General features: G+C 36.7%; 2 protein-coding genes across 2 annotated transcripts; both read left to right on the top strand.

The window, feature by feature from the left end:
• Nucleotides 1026-5127, top strand: LOC109723348 (adenylylsulfatase HINT3; the record flags this gene model as incomplete). The annotated part of the gene is made up of 7 exons (XM_020251685.1): nt 1026-1178; nt 2526-2581; nt 2801-2858; nt 3966-4032; nt 4375-4430; nt 4622-4675; nt 4742-5127. Coding segments are annotated over 7 exons (576 nt in total), but the record flags the coding sequence as incomplete, so codon positions are not given.
• On the top strand, nt 13844-18198 carry LOC109723347 (AP2-like ethylene-responsive transcription factor AIL1). The gene is made up of 9 exons (XM_020251684.1): nt 13844-14185; nt 14300-14936; nt 15523-15605; nt 15763-15771; nt 15866-15954; nt 16098-16171; nt 16268-16318; nt 16824-16900; nt 17021-18198. Exons 1-9 carry the CDS (start codon nt 13948-13950, stop codon nt 17905-17907), a joined length of 2145 nt encoding a protein of 714 aa, XP_020107273.1. The 5' UTR covers nt 13844-13947; the 3' UTR covers nt 17908-18198.

The following is a 19423-nucleotide window of genomic DNA, read 5'->3' as shown; positions in this document are numbered from 1 at the left end:
TACTATTAATAGTATAGCAGACTATATATATATATATATATATATTTCGAGCTTTTCGAGCTTAATTCGAGCAAGCCGAGTAATACTCAAGCTCGGCTTGAAATTAATTTCTAGCCTAAATTTAGGCTTAAATTTGCTTGAAATTAATTTAAGTCGAGCTCGAGCTCGAGCTCGCCAAATATCGAGCCGAACACGAGTGGAAGACGAGCTGGCCTGCTCATTGGCCAGCCCTAATCATCTCCTGCGTTTGCGGCCACGCAAAGCCCCCAAGTCTAAAGTTTCCGTCCTCCACAAGACCGGTGGGTCCCACTATCCTCACCCACAAATGGATAGGGACAACAAATTAACACACCCCCCTCCAAATACAGCCCCACGAAACCAACCACGTGTCCACGTATTAATTTTTATTAATTTTATTTAATAATTTATTAAAGATTTTTTAATATTTAATTTAAAAAATTTGAAATTTTTTAAAAAATAAATTATAATTTTTAAATGAAAACCGTGGACCAATTTTAACTTCCCACCCTTCCCCAAAAACCGCGANGACGCTTCTTACTAATACTAAAAGAAATTTTAAAAAAAATTGAAGCCCCCCTCAACTATGAACATTTGGAATTTGGTCCCCAACTCTTTTTTTTTTTTGTTTGTAAGCTTTGTTTGAATTAGAAATTTTTGTCAATATCAACAGCTTCATCAGGTGTTAATCCTTAAAACCAGAATCCACACACTTCTTCTCATTTGATATAGAAAAATATCTAATCAAATTATCTGAAATAATTTAACTAGAAGCAAAATAAAAACTAAAAAAATATATTAGTTTAAAAGAACTTTGAGGGTGATTTCAAAATATTATATACCTAGGGGTCCCCATGCAAATTTTCCCCAAAAAAAAAAAAAAAAAGAAAAGGAGAAGCGTCCTGCATTGCGTATCTGAGATCAAGCAAAATCCACTCCACTCACCATACTCTATGACCATGGCCGAAGCCGAAGCCGTAGGAGGCGGCGCCGAGCGCTCCTACTAACTCCGCCGCCGCGCCCTTCCAATCTCGCGCCGATGCGGCGGCGGCGACGGCCCCGCGGCGGCGGAGGCGGCGGCGGCGGAGGAAGAGGAGGTGAGCGGGGATAAGGGCTGCGTCTTCTGCGCGATCGTCCGTGGCGAGTCCCCGGCGTTCAAGGTGCGTTTTCGGGCGATTTCCCTCCGTGGGTTCTCCCCTGTTCTCACCCTTCTCGATCTGGTTCTGTGTCGTTGCTCTCTGGGGACTCGAGTCGAACACCTCGTGTGCATCGCTGGAATCTTTGTTCGTGCTCTAATTAAAGCCTTTTTTTGGCTATCCATCTTTGATTTGGTATTGTTGGCACCGTATATGCAATGCAAAGTTGCTCTTTCGGTTTGAAATTCTGAATAGTTTTATGATGTGTAGACAACACAGGTGATGCTCATTAATGGTTGTAGATGAGAAATATTTTCAACTTACTGAAGATTAAATTAGTTTCCGGCTTTTGCGTAGATGTGTAGAGAAGGATAATACTGGTGATGGTTTGATTTGAAGCATGTTGTGGATAGATAGGGAAGGGCAAATTACTTGAAGTTTGTATTGATGGAAATCACAGCTAATCTTCGCTCTTATGTGCTATAAACCGATAAACTATGAGTGGTAAAGCAACAAATTAAATTACTGTCATATCATGCGAACAGTGCCGTGCCGACATGTGGGCACAAACTCCCGACGGTGTAATTTAATTGTCCTTAAATGTGCTTTATCAAAGTTTTTAGTACTCTATTGATGGAACTACTTGCTAATTTTGAAAAAGGTATTAAATTAAATTATTAAAATTTGGGTAAAACTGAATTACCGCAAAATTAATTCTTAACTATGTTGGAATTTTTAATGCAGGTGTATACATGATGGTTATGATTGATAAAACTGAATGATCTTTTTGCCCTGTCTATCGCTAATTTCTTCTATTGTCTATGAAATCTTTTGACTATGTGGAAACCGAAGATTACAAATTGGGAAAATCAAATGCAACCCTCCATTTCCTCAAATTTGAATCATTTAAGTACACGAATAATAGAATAACGGAGTTTGGAAATCAATTTCAAATTTTATTCTGGGCTTGAGTTGCGCTGTCAGCATAAGGGTTGTATTGTGGGGGACCCTGTAATGTGGTAAGGTCAGCTTGACCTGAGCCGTTAAACGCTTAATTCCTTGGTACAGAGTGAGGAAATGGTTAAAATTCTTGGTATTGCATTCCGCCTTCAGAGGGCAGATTCCTGCAGATCTCTCGCAGTTGCGACATCCTTCTGAAGCATGTGTTGCACACTTTGTTTGCTTCATTCTTTTCTTCTCAATTTTGTCTTCAGTAATTTGGTGTTTGGAATTGCTTGGGTTGTGATTTTTGAATTTGTATATTCTGAATTCAATGACTTGATTAAATAGAAACACTTATAAGCTGATAACAGTATCACACTTGTTGTTAATTCCCTTGGTATCATTTGCTTAATTTTGTTTCCATTGCAGGTTTATGAAGATGATGTATGCCTATGCATTTTGGATTCCAATCCATTGAGTCACGGGTAAGACAAATTTTGTTTATAATTTGTACTTTCAGTTTTCTGTACGCTGATAATTGCTTTTCAAGAATGATTGACATTTCTACGAGAAGCATTTGGAAGCTTTCATTGTCCTCAGCAATGAACTTCACATTCATTCTGCTTGTAATGTAGATCTCAAACTTTGTCAGGCTTTGATGTCTTCTATATCCGATCTTCTCAATCAATTATTTTTCTCTGCAGGCATTCCCTTATCATTCCAAAATGTCACTTTCCTTCATTGGAAGCAACTCCTCCACCCGTAAGTTTTTTGTACATCATTAACATAGAAGCTTGTTGGATTTATCATTTAACTTCCTAGACGGACTGGAGAAATTTAAACAGGATATGAAAGCAACAATTGTGCATACTACTAAGACCATAAAGGCTTCTTGTAGATTCAGTAATGAAAAATATGAAATACGAGAGCTTCGTGTTCATAGGAGATGTTTCAGAATTCTGATTTTTGTAAATCAACTCTTCTTTGTGAGAAGAGTATCAACTTCTTTTTCCAAGTTTTCCCTCTGATTAGCTGAATTTTTTTGGTAATTGATGTGCAACTTTGTATTGCCGGTGTTAATCACTCTTGTGAATCATTCAGAGAGTGACAAATGGTTATTACCTTACCTGGTCATTCCACCATGAATTTTCTTCTTGCTCATGGTCAAGGTTTGTCATTATAATTTTCGTTCCGGACTACTGAAATTGCTTCTTCATGGTGGTTTATCTTCTCCAATTAGTATAGATATTTGATTGCTCTCAACTTCATAAAATATTGGTAAATTTCTAGATAAGGAAGTAAAAAATGAGTTCTGTTTCTTTATATGTTTTTTTATTACATATTTTTTATGTCAACAATATTCGTAAATAAAAGTTTGTTTATATGATCAGACTATTTTACTTTGATATCCTCATTATCAATGCAATTTCTGTCTTTCCCTCGTCTTTGTCATCAATATGGTTAACTTCACAAGGAAGCACAATCAAATTCCAGTGAGCGGATACCACATTTTCAGCAGCATTTTATTAAAATTGTATTAGGTTCCTTAAGAATGAACTACATTTTATAGCTTTTTTTTCAAGTTAAGTAGGAGTTTAAATGCTTGCGAGTCCATTTTTAATGATTGATGCTTCTTGTTAACTGTATTTTGCCCTTTGTTTAAGTTCTATATAAAAAGTTTTTCTTTACAGTTCTTCTATAAACCTCAGCTTACATAAGTGTGCTTCTGCATGTCGACATTTGACTCATCAAACTTTTTATGTATAAGTCATTTTTCAGCTAAGCATTCATCAGAAAAGAAGAAAATGACTCGGAAAAAGGATTATCAAGTTTCTGACCTTATTATTTTTCATTATTCTTATAATTTAGGTAGTAGCTGCCATGTGCTCGAAGGTACCATTTCTTAGCAATGCTATCATGAAAGCTGCTCAATGTGGTAAAGTAGAACAAAATTATCTGATAACTTTCTTTCCATGGATAAAGAATGATTTGTCAATGTGCATATTATGATGGTCTGAAAATCTTTGATCTATACTTCGTCTAATATTATTGATCGTCAATTCCAAAGTTCTATAATTGAGTTTCAATTGGAAGTACTGTGGACTTTGTGTTTCTAAGAGCATTTTAACCCTTGCTCCCTATATGCATGAATATAGTATAGTTAAGCGAAGACTAAGCTTGTCAACGATCCTGTGGCTCTCCTGCTCAGATTTATGATTAACAATTTCTTTATTATTACTATTGGCTTTTCTTACTAATAACTTCATTCCTACTGCAGACTCATTTAATTTGGTGGTCAACAATGGATCTGCTGCAGGACAAGTTATATTTCATGTGAGTATTATTATTTCAGTTCGACTTTAGCAGAGTATTGCAGAGCATTACTACTAGAATTTGGTTATCTGACCATTCTATACTTATTTTATAAAGAGCGAACGGAGTGTTCTGTTGGTCACTTCTTATTACGATTTTTCCCTCTCTCCTCGCTTATTCTGTCGATTGATCAATTATGACTGCTTTTGCAGACTCACTTCCATATTATTCCTCGTAAAGCCGGCGATCAGCTATGGCCTTCTGAGGTAAGAATATTCAAAACTAAAACTTTAAATCTTCGAAAATTTGATCCTGGGTTGCACTATGCGCAGAGCTTTAGGAGGCGGCCGCTGGAGCGGAATCAAGAAACTATCGGCCTCGTTAACTCCATCAAGGAACACCTCTGTGCTTCTCCATGCGGTGAATCACAAACCGAAGGATCTGTGGCACCGAAGGATTTGTAAGATTATTAAATCCTTAGTTTCTTTTTTTCTTTCTGTACAGAATAGTACCGCGCATGCTTTGTCTTATGTGCTGTTTCTTTTAGCTAACCATTTTATTGGGCGAATTTTCGGCTCATGATTGTACAACAGGAATTTATAAAAATTGTGCAAAGATTTTCGTCGTTTTTGAATTTTTTCCAAAATTGTTGGAAGACTCACACATGTAATAGAAGAGATCCAGACACCTTATTTGAAATATTTATTACTTCAAAGTATGTGCTCTTAATCAACATTCCCAAACTAGATCATGGAATGATGAATATATATATATATATATGAGCTTATTTGCTCAATCATACAACATGTGTGTGCACGACGCAAACAGTCGTTTACTTAATAAGTCGTGATCAATTAATCTTTTTGAACCTTTTCTAAATCCGCAGTTCAATACAGTACGAAGATTCTGACAGAAAATTTTTAGATTGAACTTTGAAGCAAAACTTTTTAGGCTTGTACGAGCGGTGAATCATACAACTTACTAAATAGTCTCAACGAGAATTCGTTGGGGAGTTCCTCAATGAAGTTGCAGGCTCCCAGTTGACTTCATGCTATAGTAATCGCCTTTTTCTTTTTCTTTTTTTTTCAGTTTCTTTGTTTATCTTTTTTTTTTTTTTTTTTTCTTGTGAACTTGGTTTTCTTACAATTTCCTTAAAAAATAATAATAAAAAATAGTCTCTGCGATTAGCATGTAGAGACCATAATTTTTACGGAAATGGAAGGATGAGATTGAAGCATGTGCCCTGGTTTGATGCAAAGCCCTTTAATTTCCACAATTTAATACCCCAACTCCTAGCCACACGTGTGGTCCATACTCGATCATTTATTATTTATTATTATTATTATTATTATTTTGTAACATATATATACATGGCCCACATGGCAGTGTGACAGGAGCATCAACATAGGCCCATGGGTTAGAGGGTTAATGAAGGACCCGTAACCACTTCAAACCAAAAAAAAAAAGAGGAAAAACACACACAAATTATTGCGTACGCCGGTTGCATGTGCGTTCGTATAGCTAATGCACTGCACCCCTAGAAAACAATATGATAATGAAATATAGAAACTAGAATTTAATTTATTTGACGCGTTTTGTTGTATACAAAAGAAGTGCCTATTCTATTAAAAGCATAAGATTATTTTAGAAAAACACTCATTTTCTCGGATGTCAAAAATCATATATTCTGAACACCTGCGCCTCATAAGGAAAAAAAAGATTTTTTTTCCTGGGTCGCTAAGTTTTGGATTATTTGATCCAAGATAGTAGGTTTTGGAAACTTAACAAATTTATCATAGCAATGATGCATACTCTCTCTCTCTCTCTCTCTCTCTCTCTCTCTACAAATAAAAAATTAGGGTTCATGATCTTCTCCCCCCACTAATGCTTCTAAACATGCATGGGGAAGCCCTCCTGGTCAAAAGGCCCCCTGCGTCCCAATTCCTGATGAGGGAAACTTGTTTATACAAAAATGTACTAAGATTTGTACACTTTATATGCCTTTTGGAAGCAATGGAATAAATTAGTTGAGATGAGCATTCCTAGGGTTTAGGTGCAGGGATTCCATTTGGAAAATGAGAGGGGTCTAAGTGAGACAAACATTGCGTGGCATGTATTAAACTATACATATATATATATATATATATAACATAACCCCAAACACATCCCACCCCAACACAACCCGGCCCCTTCTCTCTCTTTCTCAAAACAAGAAATAGTTAAGAAGCAAATTATAAGTTGTACACAAATTTAATGGAACTGGACTGGATCCATCCCGATTAATAGGGCCTAGTTCATGAAAACCAGCTCTCTAATCTATCATAATGATGAATTTCGCTCAAACTAGCCTTAACCCATATTAAGGCCCCATTTAGCTCGATTTAGAGGACACAAAACTTTGTCTTTTTATACGACAGCATGTTTCTCCAGTGATATGATAGATCACTAAAATCTTATTCTAACAAAAGAGACCGTAAAACCTAAAATACTTGTAAAACATTTGGACCTCCTCAAACATTGAACCGAATGTGCTTTTGGACCAATTATTATATGCCTTGTTGTATTAATCACTACATCAATGCCATGCTCTAAATTCAAAAACTTTTTTATTTTCTCAGTAAACACACTCTTCTACCATTTAAAATTCAAGAATTAATTTGAAAATAAAGATGAGATGGATAGCTGACGAGCAACAACGCATGAGAGGTATGTAGAGCCGAACCAGGTGCAGCCAATATTAATGGTTTCTCCCCAACTATAGTATACTACTCTTAATAGAATCAATAGATCCTTCAATCCCTTTTTTTCTTTTTTCTTTTTTTCCTTTGGAAATATTCTTGAGTGTAACAGTGATGTATATATCACGCGCATGCATGTGCGACTGGTACGTGGACCCCACCGGCTGGTATTCTAGGGTTTTGGTGATAAAATATCCTACGTACGTACACACGTACGCGCGCGGCCGAGGAGGCACGGGCGCGCTCCGCCGATTTCTCCCAGGCCGGAGCCATGCACGATGCATGGCCATGCTGCATGCACTCCCCGAGGCTTTTTTCGCTTCATTTGAATACTCCCCACCACCTTCGCCTCCTCGAAGGCTGGGCTCGGCCCCATATACATATATAGAGAGAGAGAGAGAGAGAGAGTTGAGTGGGATGTCATCTATTTATTTTTGATGATAAAGTTTTTAAANAGTTAGAGAGAGAGAGAGAGAGAGAGAGAGAGAGAGTTGAGTGGGATGTCATCTACTTATTTTTGATGATAAAGTTTTTAAATCGATGTTCAATATCGTTGAATATGATCTATACCACTTGACGTATGTAGAAATCAAATTTCAAATCTTTTAGATATTATTAGCCTAATGATCTAAAGGTTTCAAATTTTATAATTTTAATCGTCAATATAAAACGTTTTCTTGCTTTAGTGTATAAAAATATTTAAATCAATTGAATTTTGATTAAAAAAAATTTTAAACTATTTAAAACAAGATCTGTACTCTTGATCTTAATTACAAGACTCCAATCATCACTGTTTAAAGAATGTTTATTTCAGATATTCATCTTTAGATCTCTTTCCTGATATTTTAAATTATACCTATATTCTCGTGATATGTATCTTTCTTCTAATTAACTATCGCCACATATGTGGAAGTTGTTGGTGAGCATATTATTACTCTTGTTTAATATTAAGTTCGGCCTCTAAGATTACCAAGCTCGCGCGAGTAATGCTTTATCTACTTATATTTTGTATATTGTTTTATTTACATGGTGACATGGCTATTTTAAATCTAGCTTAGAAGATTATAATGCACTACAAATTTTACTTTTTTTTACACAGTCTTCATGAATTATTATAATTGTCAAATTAAAATTCTCCATATTATATGATAAAATGATGTAAAAATTATACGTAAGTACGCGGCATATATGACATTACTCTTCTAGCTTATGCACTCTCTCTCTCTCTCTCTATCTCTCTTTCAATATCATTTTCAGAATTTTTAAAAGAAAAGGAGGTACCTTGAATCTGATCATTAACATCACTTCTCATATATGCGCATGCGACCATTTTGTTAGAAGCACAAATGTCTTCTATTTTCGACGATGTACTTTCCCAATTTTACAATCCACATTTTAAATGTGATTTCAATAATTTGAAGTATTTAAAATCCAAATTATGATTGTTTAAATTATTTGAAGCATTTCAATAACGGGAATCCGTGCTTGAACATTAAGTCTTCTAAGATTTAACAAGGTTCACTCTATAAGCATGCAAATAACCTATACTTACTATATCACAATCGCTTCTCATTGATCAGATCACAACAAGTGAAAATAAGATGAACAACTTAATTAAATAATAGTCCGCAGAAGAATTGTTTCTATAGATATTTTGTTAATTTGAATTATTCTTGTAAATATTTTATATTACATATTAAAATTATCAATTTCAAATGTTTTGATCAATTGATATGATATATTTGTCATTGAAATGTCATGAAATTTATCTTTTAGAGGTTTCAAATATTCTATATTCGTAGTGCGCCAGTGGAACTCAATTTTTATGCTAGCCATTGAAAACAAGTTATTTAGAGCCATTTGATAGGTAAATTAAAAGACAAACTGAAAAAAAAAAAAAAAATCACATTTCCTCATTTCTCGAAACATTTAAATGTTCTACATCATCCAAAAATGCATATATATTGGTATGAAACATCGGCTCAAATTCTCTTTAGTAGTGATCTCAAGAACAAGTAATCAAGGTTCGTGCCATAACTATTAAAGAAAGTACATTTCCATCCTATTCTTATATAGATACACCTTACATAAATAAGTAGCTGAAATTATTATTTGTAATAACTAGAAGAATTTCACCTTATTATATAAACAACAACAACTACGTTGCTTATAGTAAAGAGGACTTTAAAGTAGTTTATGACTTATACAATAATTCCACTCCATTTTTAAATCTCTCTCTCTCTCCTCTCTCTCTCTCTCTCTCTCTCTCTATTTATATATATATATATATGTACACTTTTGAGTTAATTTTAAAGTAATTTAGGTGGCTTGATTGACTCTCCTTGAAGGCAACGTTGTCTCTCCCCAGGAGGAACGGTTGGCCACTCACTACGTACGTAGTGCAAGCGACCGTTATTAGGATTTAAATGGCGCCGGCCACCTCCATTTTCGGGTCAACCCACGCCACGTGTCCTTCCCGCCCCCGTCTCCACCAATGTTGCTCCCTTCCATGAAACACCGCCGCCTTTCTCTCTCTCTCTATTCACCTTTCTCTAAACATGCCTAACGTACGTGACACGGTGCACCCAGTGGACATGGTAGTGATTCGTGCATGCACCCCATGCATGCACCGACGTAAAAGTGTGTAAAGATATTACTAATATTGTATTTCAATTACAATGAGACGTTAATTAAAAATGGTTTTATCAAATTGGCTTTATGAAGCATATTGAGTGTGTTTGTAAATATATTGATGATAATATCGCATATCGATAAGACAGCGCAGGAAACACAACGTACAAGTACGATGGCAATGTGGCCACCGTAGGCGCACGCGCGCGTTGTAGACGCTCGACCCGTACGAAAGTTCGTGTGGGCGCGCGCAGAGAGAGTATAGTGATCTCGATGTACTCCTGAATACGATTCATGCCTTATCGTTGGTTTCGTTTATTTGAGGTTACCGCTTTTGAAGTTTCTATCTCGTAATCTCTTCTCTCTCTCTCTCTTCTCCTCTCGTCGCTCTTTGGATGGTCAATGATCACTGCATGATTAGTTACGATGAGACACATTGTATTTTACGTAGAGCGGGCTTTGTATATTAATGTTTTTATATTAAGAAGGACGAGAGAGAGAGAGAGAGAGAGAGAGAGGCCACGTGTTTTACCATGCATTCTTTGATTCCTTCGTTGACGGTCAAACTTTCAACAAGCCTTGCATCCACACCGAGAAGGAAAAATTACCCTTTAGTCTTTATCTTACCCTCACCCCCCCTCTCAAACTCCCAGAATAAACCCCAGTTTAATCTAAGCCGTACAGTGATAATAAAAGAGAGAGGAGTTTAATAATGTAGAGAGAGAGAGAGAGTGGAAGTTTGACCGTGCTAGGCCCTCAACTTTTATGCGAGTTCCACAGACAACAAATTTGCTCTTTAACGATAAATTAAGTAGAATGATTACTCAAGTTAAAACATTAATTAAGATGTTGAATTCTCATGTTAGTAGAATTTAGCCCACAAAAATTTTATGGGAACAGTTTCTAAAGTGATCAGACAATCTCATCTACTATATATCCTAGACTAACACGAGTATCAAAATGTGATGGATGATGGATGAGAGCGTCTCACTATGGAACTGTCCCAGTAAAATTTTTTTCCTACGCCAAGATATTAGAAAGAAAAATTCCCCTAGCTAATTAGAACTGTAGGAGAGGGAGTTATGTCCCTGGTTACTTTTACAGCTTGTGTTTTAGAGAGAGAGAGAGAGAGAGAGAGAGAGAGAGAGGCAGGAAACAAGGGTTTTTGTCCTCATAGAGGGTGCAGGTTACAAACCCATCCGTATCACCACTTCATTTCCTTTGTATTATTTATTAGTTCTTTGGCTTTCTTTGTCTTGGGAGATGATGAAGTTTTTTTTTTTTTCTTTTCTTTTCTTTTCTTTTTAATTTCCTGGTAAATCCAAGTAATAATGTGGGGCTAACGAAGAGGGGAATTAAGATGGAAAGAGGTGGGAGAGCCCGAATGATGCGGTGGAGAGAGAGTGACTTTGATTTTATTTACGGCAATTGACCCTAACATGTTGATCATGCAGTGGATTTTCTTCTTTTTTTTTTTTCGTTCCTCCGATGTAGATTTTTTTTTTCTTTTTTTCTTTTTTATGTGGATTTACTGTGCATTGTGTTTTTTTTTTCTTTTTTTCTTTTTTATGTGGATTTACTGTGCATTCACAAGCACTGAGCCTTTTTTACAAATTTAAATTTTTGACACCGACCATGCGCTCTATTGGATATATTTTAAAATATGTGAAGTTTTCGAAAGCCAAAAATAAATTTTTTTGAAAGATTTATCTAATGACCAAATTAAAATGCCGAAAATTAATAATTTAACTGCCGATATAGAACTAGCATTTGTTCGTGTTTGAAGGTGTAAAAAAATCCAAATGAGTTGAATTTTTATTAGAAATTGCCATTTAATTACTATTTATGTAGCAAAATTTTTACTAGAAATCTGTAAGATTGTACGAATAAGAATTGTGCTTTATCCACTAGTCGTTTTGTGGCCACTTAAGATTGTTGAAAATAAACTCACCGTCTCTAGAGCAAGTGTCAAAGAGCTTGGTGGTTGGAACCCGAGGTCCCAAGTTCGAATTCTAGTTGATTTATATTTTCAGTTAAGTTTATTTCTAAATGAAATAAACGAAGCGGGTAGCATACTACCTATTACTCAAAAAACAAATGTTGGTTATATGTTCCCAACATTTTGAATAAATAGTTAGTACCCTAGGGGTGCTTAATTTTCATGAAAAAAGGCAAAAAATAATAATAATAAAAATAAAAAATTGTGAATGTGTGTGAAGGAGAGGAAGAGAAATGAATCGTCTAAATATGGGCCGGAGTCCACTCCAATAAGAGTGCACATATATAGCATTTTGCTCAGATGAGATCAAAGCTTAACATAAAATAATTGTAAGTAAAAAAATTAATTAAGAAAACAAATTAATTAAGAAGCTATTGGCTGATAAGTTTTGATATTTTATATATACTTTTATATATATAAAAAAACACAAGTCAGAGGATTTTCTTTCTTGAGGGGCTACAAGCGGTAAGGGATACATGATAAAATTATCTTTTTTTGGTTTTAATTAAGTCCATAACTTGTTGGTCATCACACACTTCTTTTCTTTTCCTTCATATGAAGTGGTTTAAATTAATACAATATTATTATATCAGAAGGATATATACTAACCAACTCAACTACATACCGTGATTTTTTTTTTTTTGACTTTTTTGTTTGAATTTAATCAGAGATCATCTTCAACATGCATATATGCGTGATCCAAGGTATTGGGGAAGCACACATACATTGATCTCAAAAATCAGAAAAATGCTTAGACCCCCTCTTCTTTGAATATATATATATTGTGTAACCTGCGCAAAAGAGTCGGTCGAGTACTTTTCCTTTTTCATGTTCATACAGGTGTTAAGCTACTGGTCAAAAAATGTTACCAAAAGCTTACGACTATAGATAGGCCGCACATATAAAATATGGCAGCCTTCATGGCAATATTTAATATTTAACACTAAATATTCTTGGTGTACATACACTGTAATCTTGTACCTAAGTATAAGCAACTTAATATATATATATATATATATATATATATATATATACAGAGAGAGAGAGAGAGAGAGAGAGAGAGAGAGAGAGAGAGACATTGCAACATGGCACCCCACTTTTGACCTTTTTCTTTCTCATGAAGGATGTGTGTGACTGTGAATGCACAACCATTTTTTTTTTTTTTTTNAAAATTAATAGTAAGAAAAAATAAATATTATTAATAGTATTCTAACAAAGCTCTCTTTCTATATATACATTCATAATATTCTTCGTACTTTACAAAGTTCACATCACTCGTGCATTTATCATCCCCCCCTCTCTCTCTCTCTCTCTCTCTCTCTCTCTTTTGCAGGCCTGTAATCTACGAGTATACCATCATCAAATGCTCATTGCATTTTGGGTATATTTGGCTCTAATTTTAGTTTAGTTATGTATAACAAAATATTTATTACTAAAAAAAAAAAAAAAATTCTTCTGTTTGCAAAGTAGACTTTGGCCACTAGATATATAGGGGCTCCATGTTGTGTTTAACAATCCAACAACTCATGCTAATATAGTAAGACTATTTGGCTTGCTAAACTGGCAAAAATAAATTACCATTTTATAGTAAAAAAAAAAAAGATTTTTCGATAGCATTTAAGATAGTTTTTTTTCTCCTAATATTATTTTTTGATAGTTTTTTTTCTTCTAATATTATATTTTTAGAGATTACTTAATCAGTGGCAGAGGAAGGGAGAAAGAGAAAAAGATAAAGATATACTCTCTTTTTTTTTGGCTTCATACATATAAAGTCATTGTATTTTGCTTATGTTGATCAAGTATTACTTCCTTTCAGGCTCTTCTGACCTTTCCTCTTCTCTTCCAAACCCCAATGCACTGCACCCACCCTCTCCTGCAAACTCCCCATATCACCTCCCCCTCTCTTTCTCCTTCCCCTCTCTTTCTCCTTCCCCTTCTCCCCCCCCTCCCTTTCTCCTTCCCCTCCTCCTCCTCTTCCTTAGTCCTTCCACAGATGAGCTAATTTCCTCTCTCTCTCTCTCTCTCTCTCTCTACCCCACTTCTCCATAACCCACATCCCCAATATTACACTTACACAAGGTATAGCCATAATAGGTCCCCACCCCTAAAAGGACAAGCCCACCCCCCTTCTATAATAGCCATAGTGCAGATTCAGACCCCACTTTTCTCAATGGCGTCCATGAACAACTGGTTAGGGTTCTCCCTCTCCCCTCAGGAGCTCCAACCCTCCCATGACTCCCATCAAACACAGCACCCATCCCCCTCCCTCATCTCCGGAGCCGACGATGTCTCCGCCGATTGCTACGGCCTCTCCGCCGCTGCCGCAGACTCTTCCTTGGCTCCTCCTCCTCTATCAATCCCAACCCTAAGGCCAGATGGGCCTTTTTGCATCGGCCATCACCAGCAAGGTTAGATATATGCACATATATATCCATCCCCCCTTCCAAACCCGGTATATGGTATAGCTTGTTTTGATTATAAACATGTGTTGTTCTATTTGCCTCGGTCTATTCTTTGCATAGATTGGAGCATGAAGAGTAGCATGGACGTGGACAACGGCCCGCCGAAGCTTGAGGACTTCCTCAGCGGTCACTCGTTCTCCGAGCACGACGGCCGGAAGATTCCTAGCGACTACATGTTTTCTAACTGCTCTATCAATATTACTACCCTGACACAAGACAATAATCATTGTGGCCTATTCAACAACAACAACAACAACAACACCAACAATAGTAACAGTGGTGGCGGCAACAGTAATAGCAATAGCACAATAGGGCTATCGATGATAAAGAATTGGTTACGGAGCCAGCCGGTGCCGCATAATCAACATTCCGACATGGGCCATAAGAGCGGCGATGGTGGCGGCGGCGGCGGCGGCGGTTGTAATGCATTAGTGGGGAGTGTTGATCATGTGGCGTTGGGTGGGGGCAGGGGTGGATCGCAAAGCTTGTCGCTATCGATGAGCACCGGGTCGCAGTCGAGCTCGCCACTGCCGCTAATGGGAAGCGGCGGTGGCGGTGAGAGCTCATCTTCGGAAAATAAGAATAAGGGGAGTGTGGGGAGTGGGGTTGATGAGCAAAGTGGTGCTATAGAAGCTGTGCCGAGGAAATCCATTGATACGTTTGGGCAAAGGACTTCTATCTATAGGGGTGTGACAAGGTTCGACTCCCTACAAACCCTTTTTTTTGCTTTTTTGGGATAAAGATCTACATCAAAACCAACTTGGTGGAGGGCCATGAAGATATATAAGTTCTCCCACTACATAGTGAGATCTTTGAATTTTTTTTTCCCCTTAGTTATAATGCTGATATGGAAACACTCTTTTTTTATTTTTCAGAAAAGATTTAAATACATTCTCACTATCGTTTCTATATTATATTGTGATCATGATAGGAAAATCATTTTCTTTTTATCTTTAGAGAAGATTTAAAAGTTACTTATGTTTCAAAATATTTGCGAAGTTCTCTAAAATCTCCTTTTGATAAACTTGCTTTTCAATCTTCAATAAAAAAAAAAAGACACTTGCTTTTCATTAAGCACACTACATGTTTGGAACCATATATACATTAAGCTCTTCCAACTGTGTGTTTTCTCTTTCTTTGAGTGTAAGACATAGGGTGATTGCCTGTTTATGTAATTTTCTTTTTTCTTCCTTAATTACTTGTTTTGATATTTATATATATTCATCTTTTTTCCCATTAGATCTCGTGCTCCTTCAACTTGCTCTCCATTTCATTTTTTTTAGGCATAGGTGGACAGGAAGGTATGAAGCCCATCTATGGGATAACAGCTGCAGAAGAGAAGGCCAAACGCGAAAGGGTAGACAAGGTACATCTCATTACAACTACAACAGTTGATCATAATATTCAACATATATACATTTCTTTTAATATTGCCATTTGTACATGTTACACTAACTCCTTAATTTCCCTTTAATCTTTTTGCATCTTCGCAACCAAACGTGACCTGTTTCAATTGCATGCAGTTTATTTGGGTAAGCAAAAGGATATTTCATTCTAGTAGCTACTTCTTCTACCATATAAGGGTTTTGAGTGCTTAATATCTTTCATGTAACCTTGAATATATAGGTGGTTATGATAAGGAAGAAAAGGCCGCTAGGGCATATGATTTGGCTGCTCTTAAGTACTGGGGTACTACAACAACAACCAATTTCCCAGTATGTTGAATCTTTTTTCTTTTTTCTTTTTTTGCTTTTAACTATTCTTTTGCATGCAATTGAGATAAAGAGGGTTTTGTTTATTATTCTGATGCATTTGCTTATTGATCAATGTTTAAAGGTATCACTTGTTTCTTTATTAGATAAGTAACTACGAGAAAGAAGTTGAGGAGATGAAGCACATGACGAGGCAGGAATATGTGGCATCTCTTAGAAGGTAAAGAGTACTTTTTATGAGTGCTAGTTATTTAGTTTGATAAATCAAATCAAATATTTTTGGTTTTAATTTTTGTTGATAATGCAATGCATTCAGAAAGAGCAGTGGATTTTCACGCGGCGCCTCTATTTATCGCGGTGTTACGAGGTACTCCATTGCTTGTTTTCTTGATCACAGATTTATGCATGCAGTTAATGGCTTTAGCATATTTAGTCCTATGTTCATTCCTTCTCATTTGAAAATATTATATAGAATATTGCACATGATTCATCGGTTACTGCATGCACATTCTAATTTTGCAGTTCATCTTCGTTTTTACAGACTTTAAATTGTATCTTAATCTTGCCATTGTAAGTTATGTTTTGCACTTCGATCACGTACTTCATTTTATAAAGAGAAATTGCAAAAGTTAATTTACAACCCTTCTTCCTAGGTTACAAGTCCTTTTTCTTTTGAGAGAACGCATAAAAAATGCGAATGGGCCCTTAAGTAACATTCTCTTTTGTTGTTCATCTCATATGCAAAGAATAAATATTGAAGAATTAGAATCCCTTGAATCAGATACCACACTAACATACATTTATATATATATATATATATATATATAGATTATTGTTTATTAATAATTATATTCGACAAATAAACTTTATAGACATCACCAACATGGGAGGTGGCAGGCAAGGATCGGCAGGGTGGCAGGAAATAAGGATCTCTATTTGGGCACATTTAGTAAGTCAAACCCTCCACAGAATAAAGTCAACTCCGATTCAAATATATCTGTACCCCTCTCATTGTCATTTGAGTACTCAAATCGACTAAAAAAAATTCCCACCAAAAACCCTAATGCAGGCACCCAGGAGGAAGCCGCCGAGGCGTACGACATCGCCGCGATCAAGTTCCGCGGGCTCAACGCCGTCACCAACTTCGACATGAGCCGCTACGACGTCAAGAGCATCCTCGAGAGCAGCACGCTTCCGATTGGCGGGGCCGCAAAGCGACTCAAGGACGTCTCGGAGCACACCGAGGAAAGTGTGGACGGCCTTCGGATGATCACCACTGACGGCGATAATCGCTTCAACTCCCAGATAACCGAAGGGATCAGCGGCAGCACAACGGCCTACGGTTGGCCGGGCATTGCGTTTGCGCAGGCGCAGCCGGTCGGCATGCACTACCCGTACCCGCAGCAACCGGTGAGGGGGTGGTGCAAGCCGGAGCATGAAGGCATGGCGGTGGCTGCCGCAGCTGCCCAAAGCCTTCAAGAGCTTCAGCAGCTCCACCTGGGGAGCAGCACCCACAACTTCTTCCAGCGGCCGCCGCCGCCGCCGCTCATGAACCTGGACTCGTCCCCCTCGATGGAGCACAGCACGGGATCAAACTCCGTCTTGTACAGCGGCTCCTATCAGGGCGTTGTCGGTGCGGACAACTGCGGATACGCGATGCCGATAAGCACGATGTTGGTGGATCAGAGCCAGAATAATAACCACCAAGGGAGCAGCAGCTATGGGGAGAGTGGTCATGAGGGGAACATGCATGTGGGGGTTGATCCTTATGGTGGTAGGAATGTTTACTTCATGAACCAGCAAACAATGGGTGGTTTGAAGGAGAACGGCTTCGAGCAAGAGAGCAATGGGTGCAACAACTGGGTGCAGAATCCGACGCAGGCGATTGCGCCGAGGGGGAACAATGTCGCCGTTTGCCATGGAGCTCCTCTCTTCACTGTGTGGAATGATGCATAGGAGTTTCGAATGTTTTAGAAGGGTTTAAGGGAAGGAAAAGAAAGGTGGTCATAGGACAAGAGAAAGATATACAACTAAGCTCCTGATTATGAATTATTTTTCTTGTTAAATGGTTTTTTTTAATTGTTTTCTTAAAATTTCCTCTAGGGAGAAAGAAGAACTGGAGCTACTGCTTTTACCTTTTGTATTGCTGTAACTCATCTTCTAACTTGAAAGGGTTCTACTGAAGTGTTGGTGCATGGCATGTGAGAAGAGTTGATGATCATCATTTGTTTTCTCACTTGTTGTGAATTTTGGGGAGCTTCAGAGGCGAATCCTTCGAAAGAAATTAAGCTTTGTAAATTCAAATAATAGTATGGATGCATGGCATGTGGCACAGAATAAACTACAAAATTAGTTGTTTTTTTTTTATTTTTTTACTCATTTATCACGCATCAGAAAGCATTTTTATTTCCTGAGGAATGTGAGTGCAAGTACAATTCCAAGTCTTAAATGGTTTAATTAGGGTGTTCACATGTTAATGTAACGTCTCGCATGAAATGATAATTTAAAGAGAGACTATAAATATACGTGTGCGCGCACGCACACACGTGTATGTGCCATAGATTTCAATAATAATGGCTTGATTGAGACTTAATATTATCTTTTCATATTAAGCTGTATGCACTATCTTTTTTTAATACAAACCATGTATTAAAAAAATCAACACTAGCTAGCTTGAATGTTAATTAACTGGTGCTTGTCTCATGTATCCATTTATTAATTGTCTAAAGAGTTGCTTAATCTACACACTCTTCACATATAAATTCAACTTGTTCTTCTTTTTTAAACTTCACCATGCATGCATGTGGGTATTCTCTTACAATCCAAATTAATTAAGCTCTTGCTTCATCAATAGAAGATCTTTTTCTTAATACTAAAAAGGAAGACCTTCAATGACTTAATTGACTTTCACTCTATATATTATCTTGTACAATTAATATGTTCATGCAATGACTTTAATTAGAGATATATATAACTAATACTTGCATTAGTAAGTGTGTTTCTCACTCAAATAGAAATATTAAATTCTATAGGCCTTCAAAGATATTATATAGCTACTCATCCAACTAAGGGAACTTTGACTGTCAGAATTTAAATGGCGGTGTTAGAAGATGCCAAAGAAGGGATCAGGCCACCATGGTCCCACACCTAGCTACTTAGATTCTTCCAAAAGGTGGTAAAATTTTATTAGTCAATGTATATATATGTGTATGTGTGTATATATATGGGATTAGAATTTTATTTTTTCTTTTGATGAAGAGATTACAGTAGTTTACTTAGAAAAGAGTGTCGCAACGGGTTGAAAATATTTTTTTTCTTCTTGTTTTAACTTGGAGAAGTTTGCAAAATGCACTAATTTTCTCATAATTTACTCTTGAAGGGCATATATATATATATATATATATATATATATATATAGAGAGAGAGAGAGAGAGAGAGAGAGAGAGAGAGAGAGAGAGAGAGAGAGTCTTAG

Source organism: Ananas comosus, linkage group 17 (genome assembly GCF_001540865.1).
Source record: "Ananas comosus cultivar F153 linkage group 17, ASM154086v1, whole genome shotgun sequence".
Taxonomy (NCBI): domain Eukaryota; kingdom Viridiplantae; phylum Streptophyta; class Magnoliopsida; order Poales; family Bromeliaceae; genus Ananas; species Ananas comosus.
This window is presented reverse-complemented; position numbering and strand designations above follow the sequence as displayed.

What these genes read in the sequence shown, in the direction of transcription:
- LOC109723347 (XM_020251684.1), top strand. Translation starts at nt 13,948, where the DNA reads ATGGCGTCCATGAACAACTGGTTAGGGTTCTCCCTCTCCCCTCAGGAG. An exon ending in CAACAACAACCAATTTCCCA is followed by an intron (nt 15,955 to 16,097) that starts GTATGTTGAATC and finishes TTTCTTTATTAG; the next exon opens with ATAAGTAACTACGAGAAAGA. An exon ending in ATTTATCGCGGTGTTACGAG is followed by an intron (nt 16,319 to 16,823) that starts GTACTCCATTGC and finishes TAAACTTTATAG; the next exon opens with ACATCACCAACATGGGAGGT.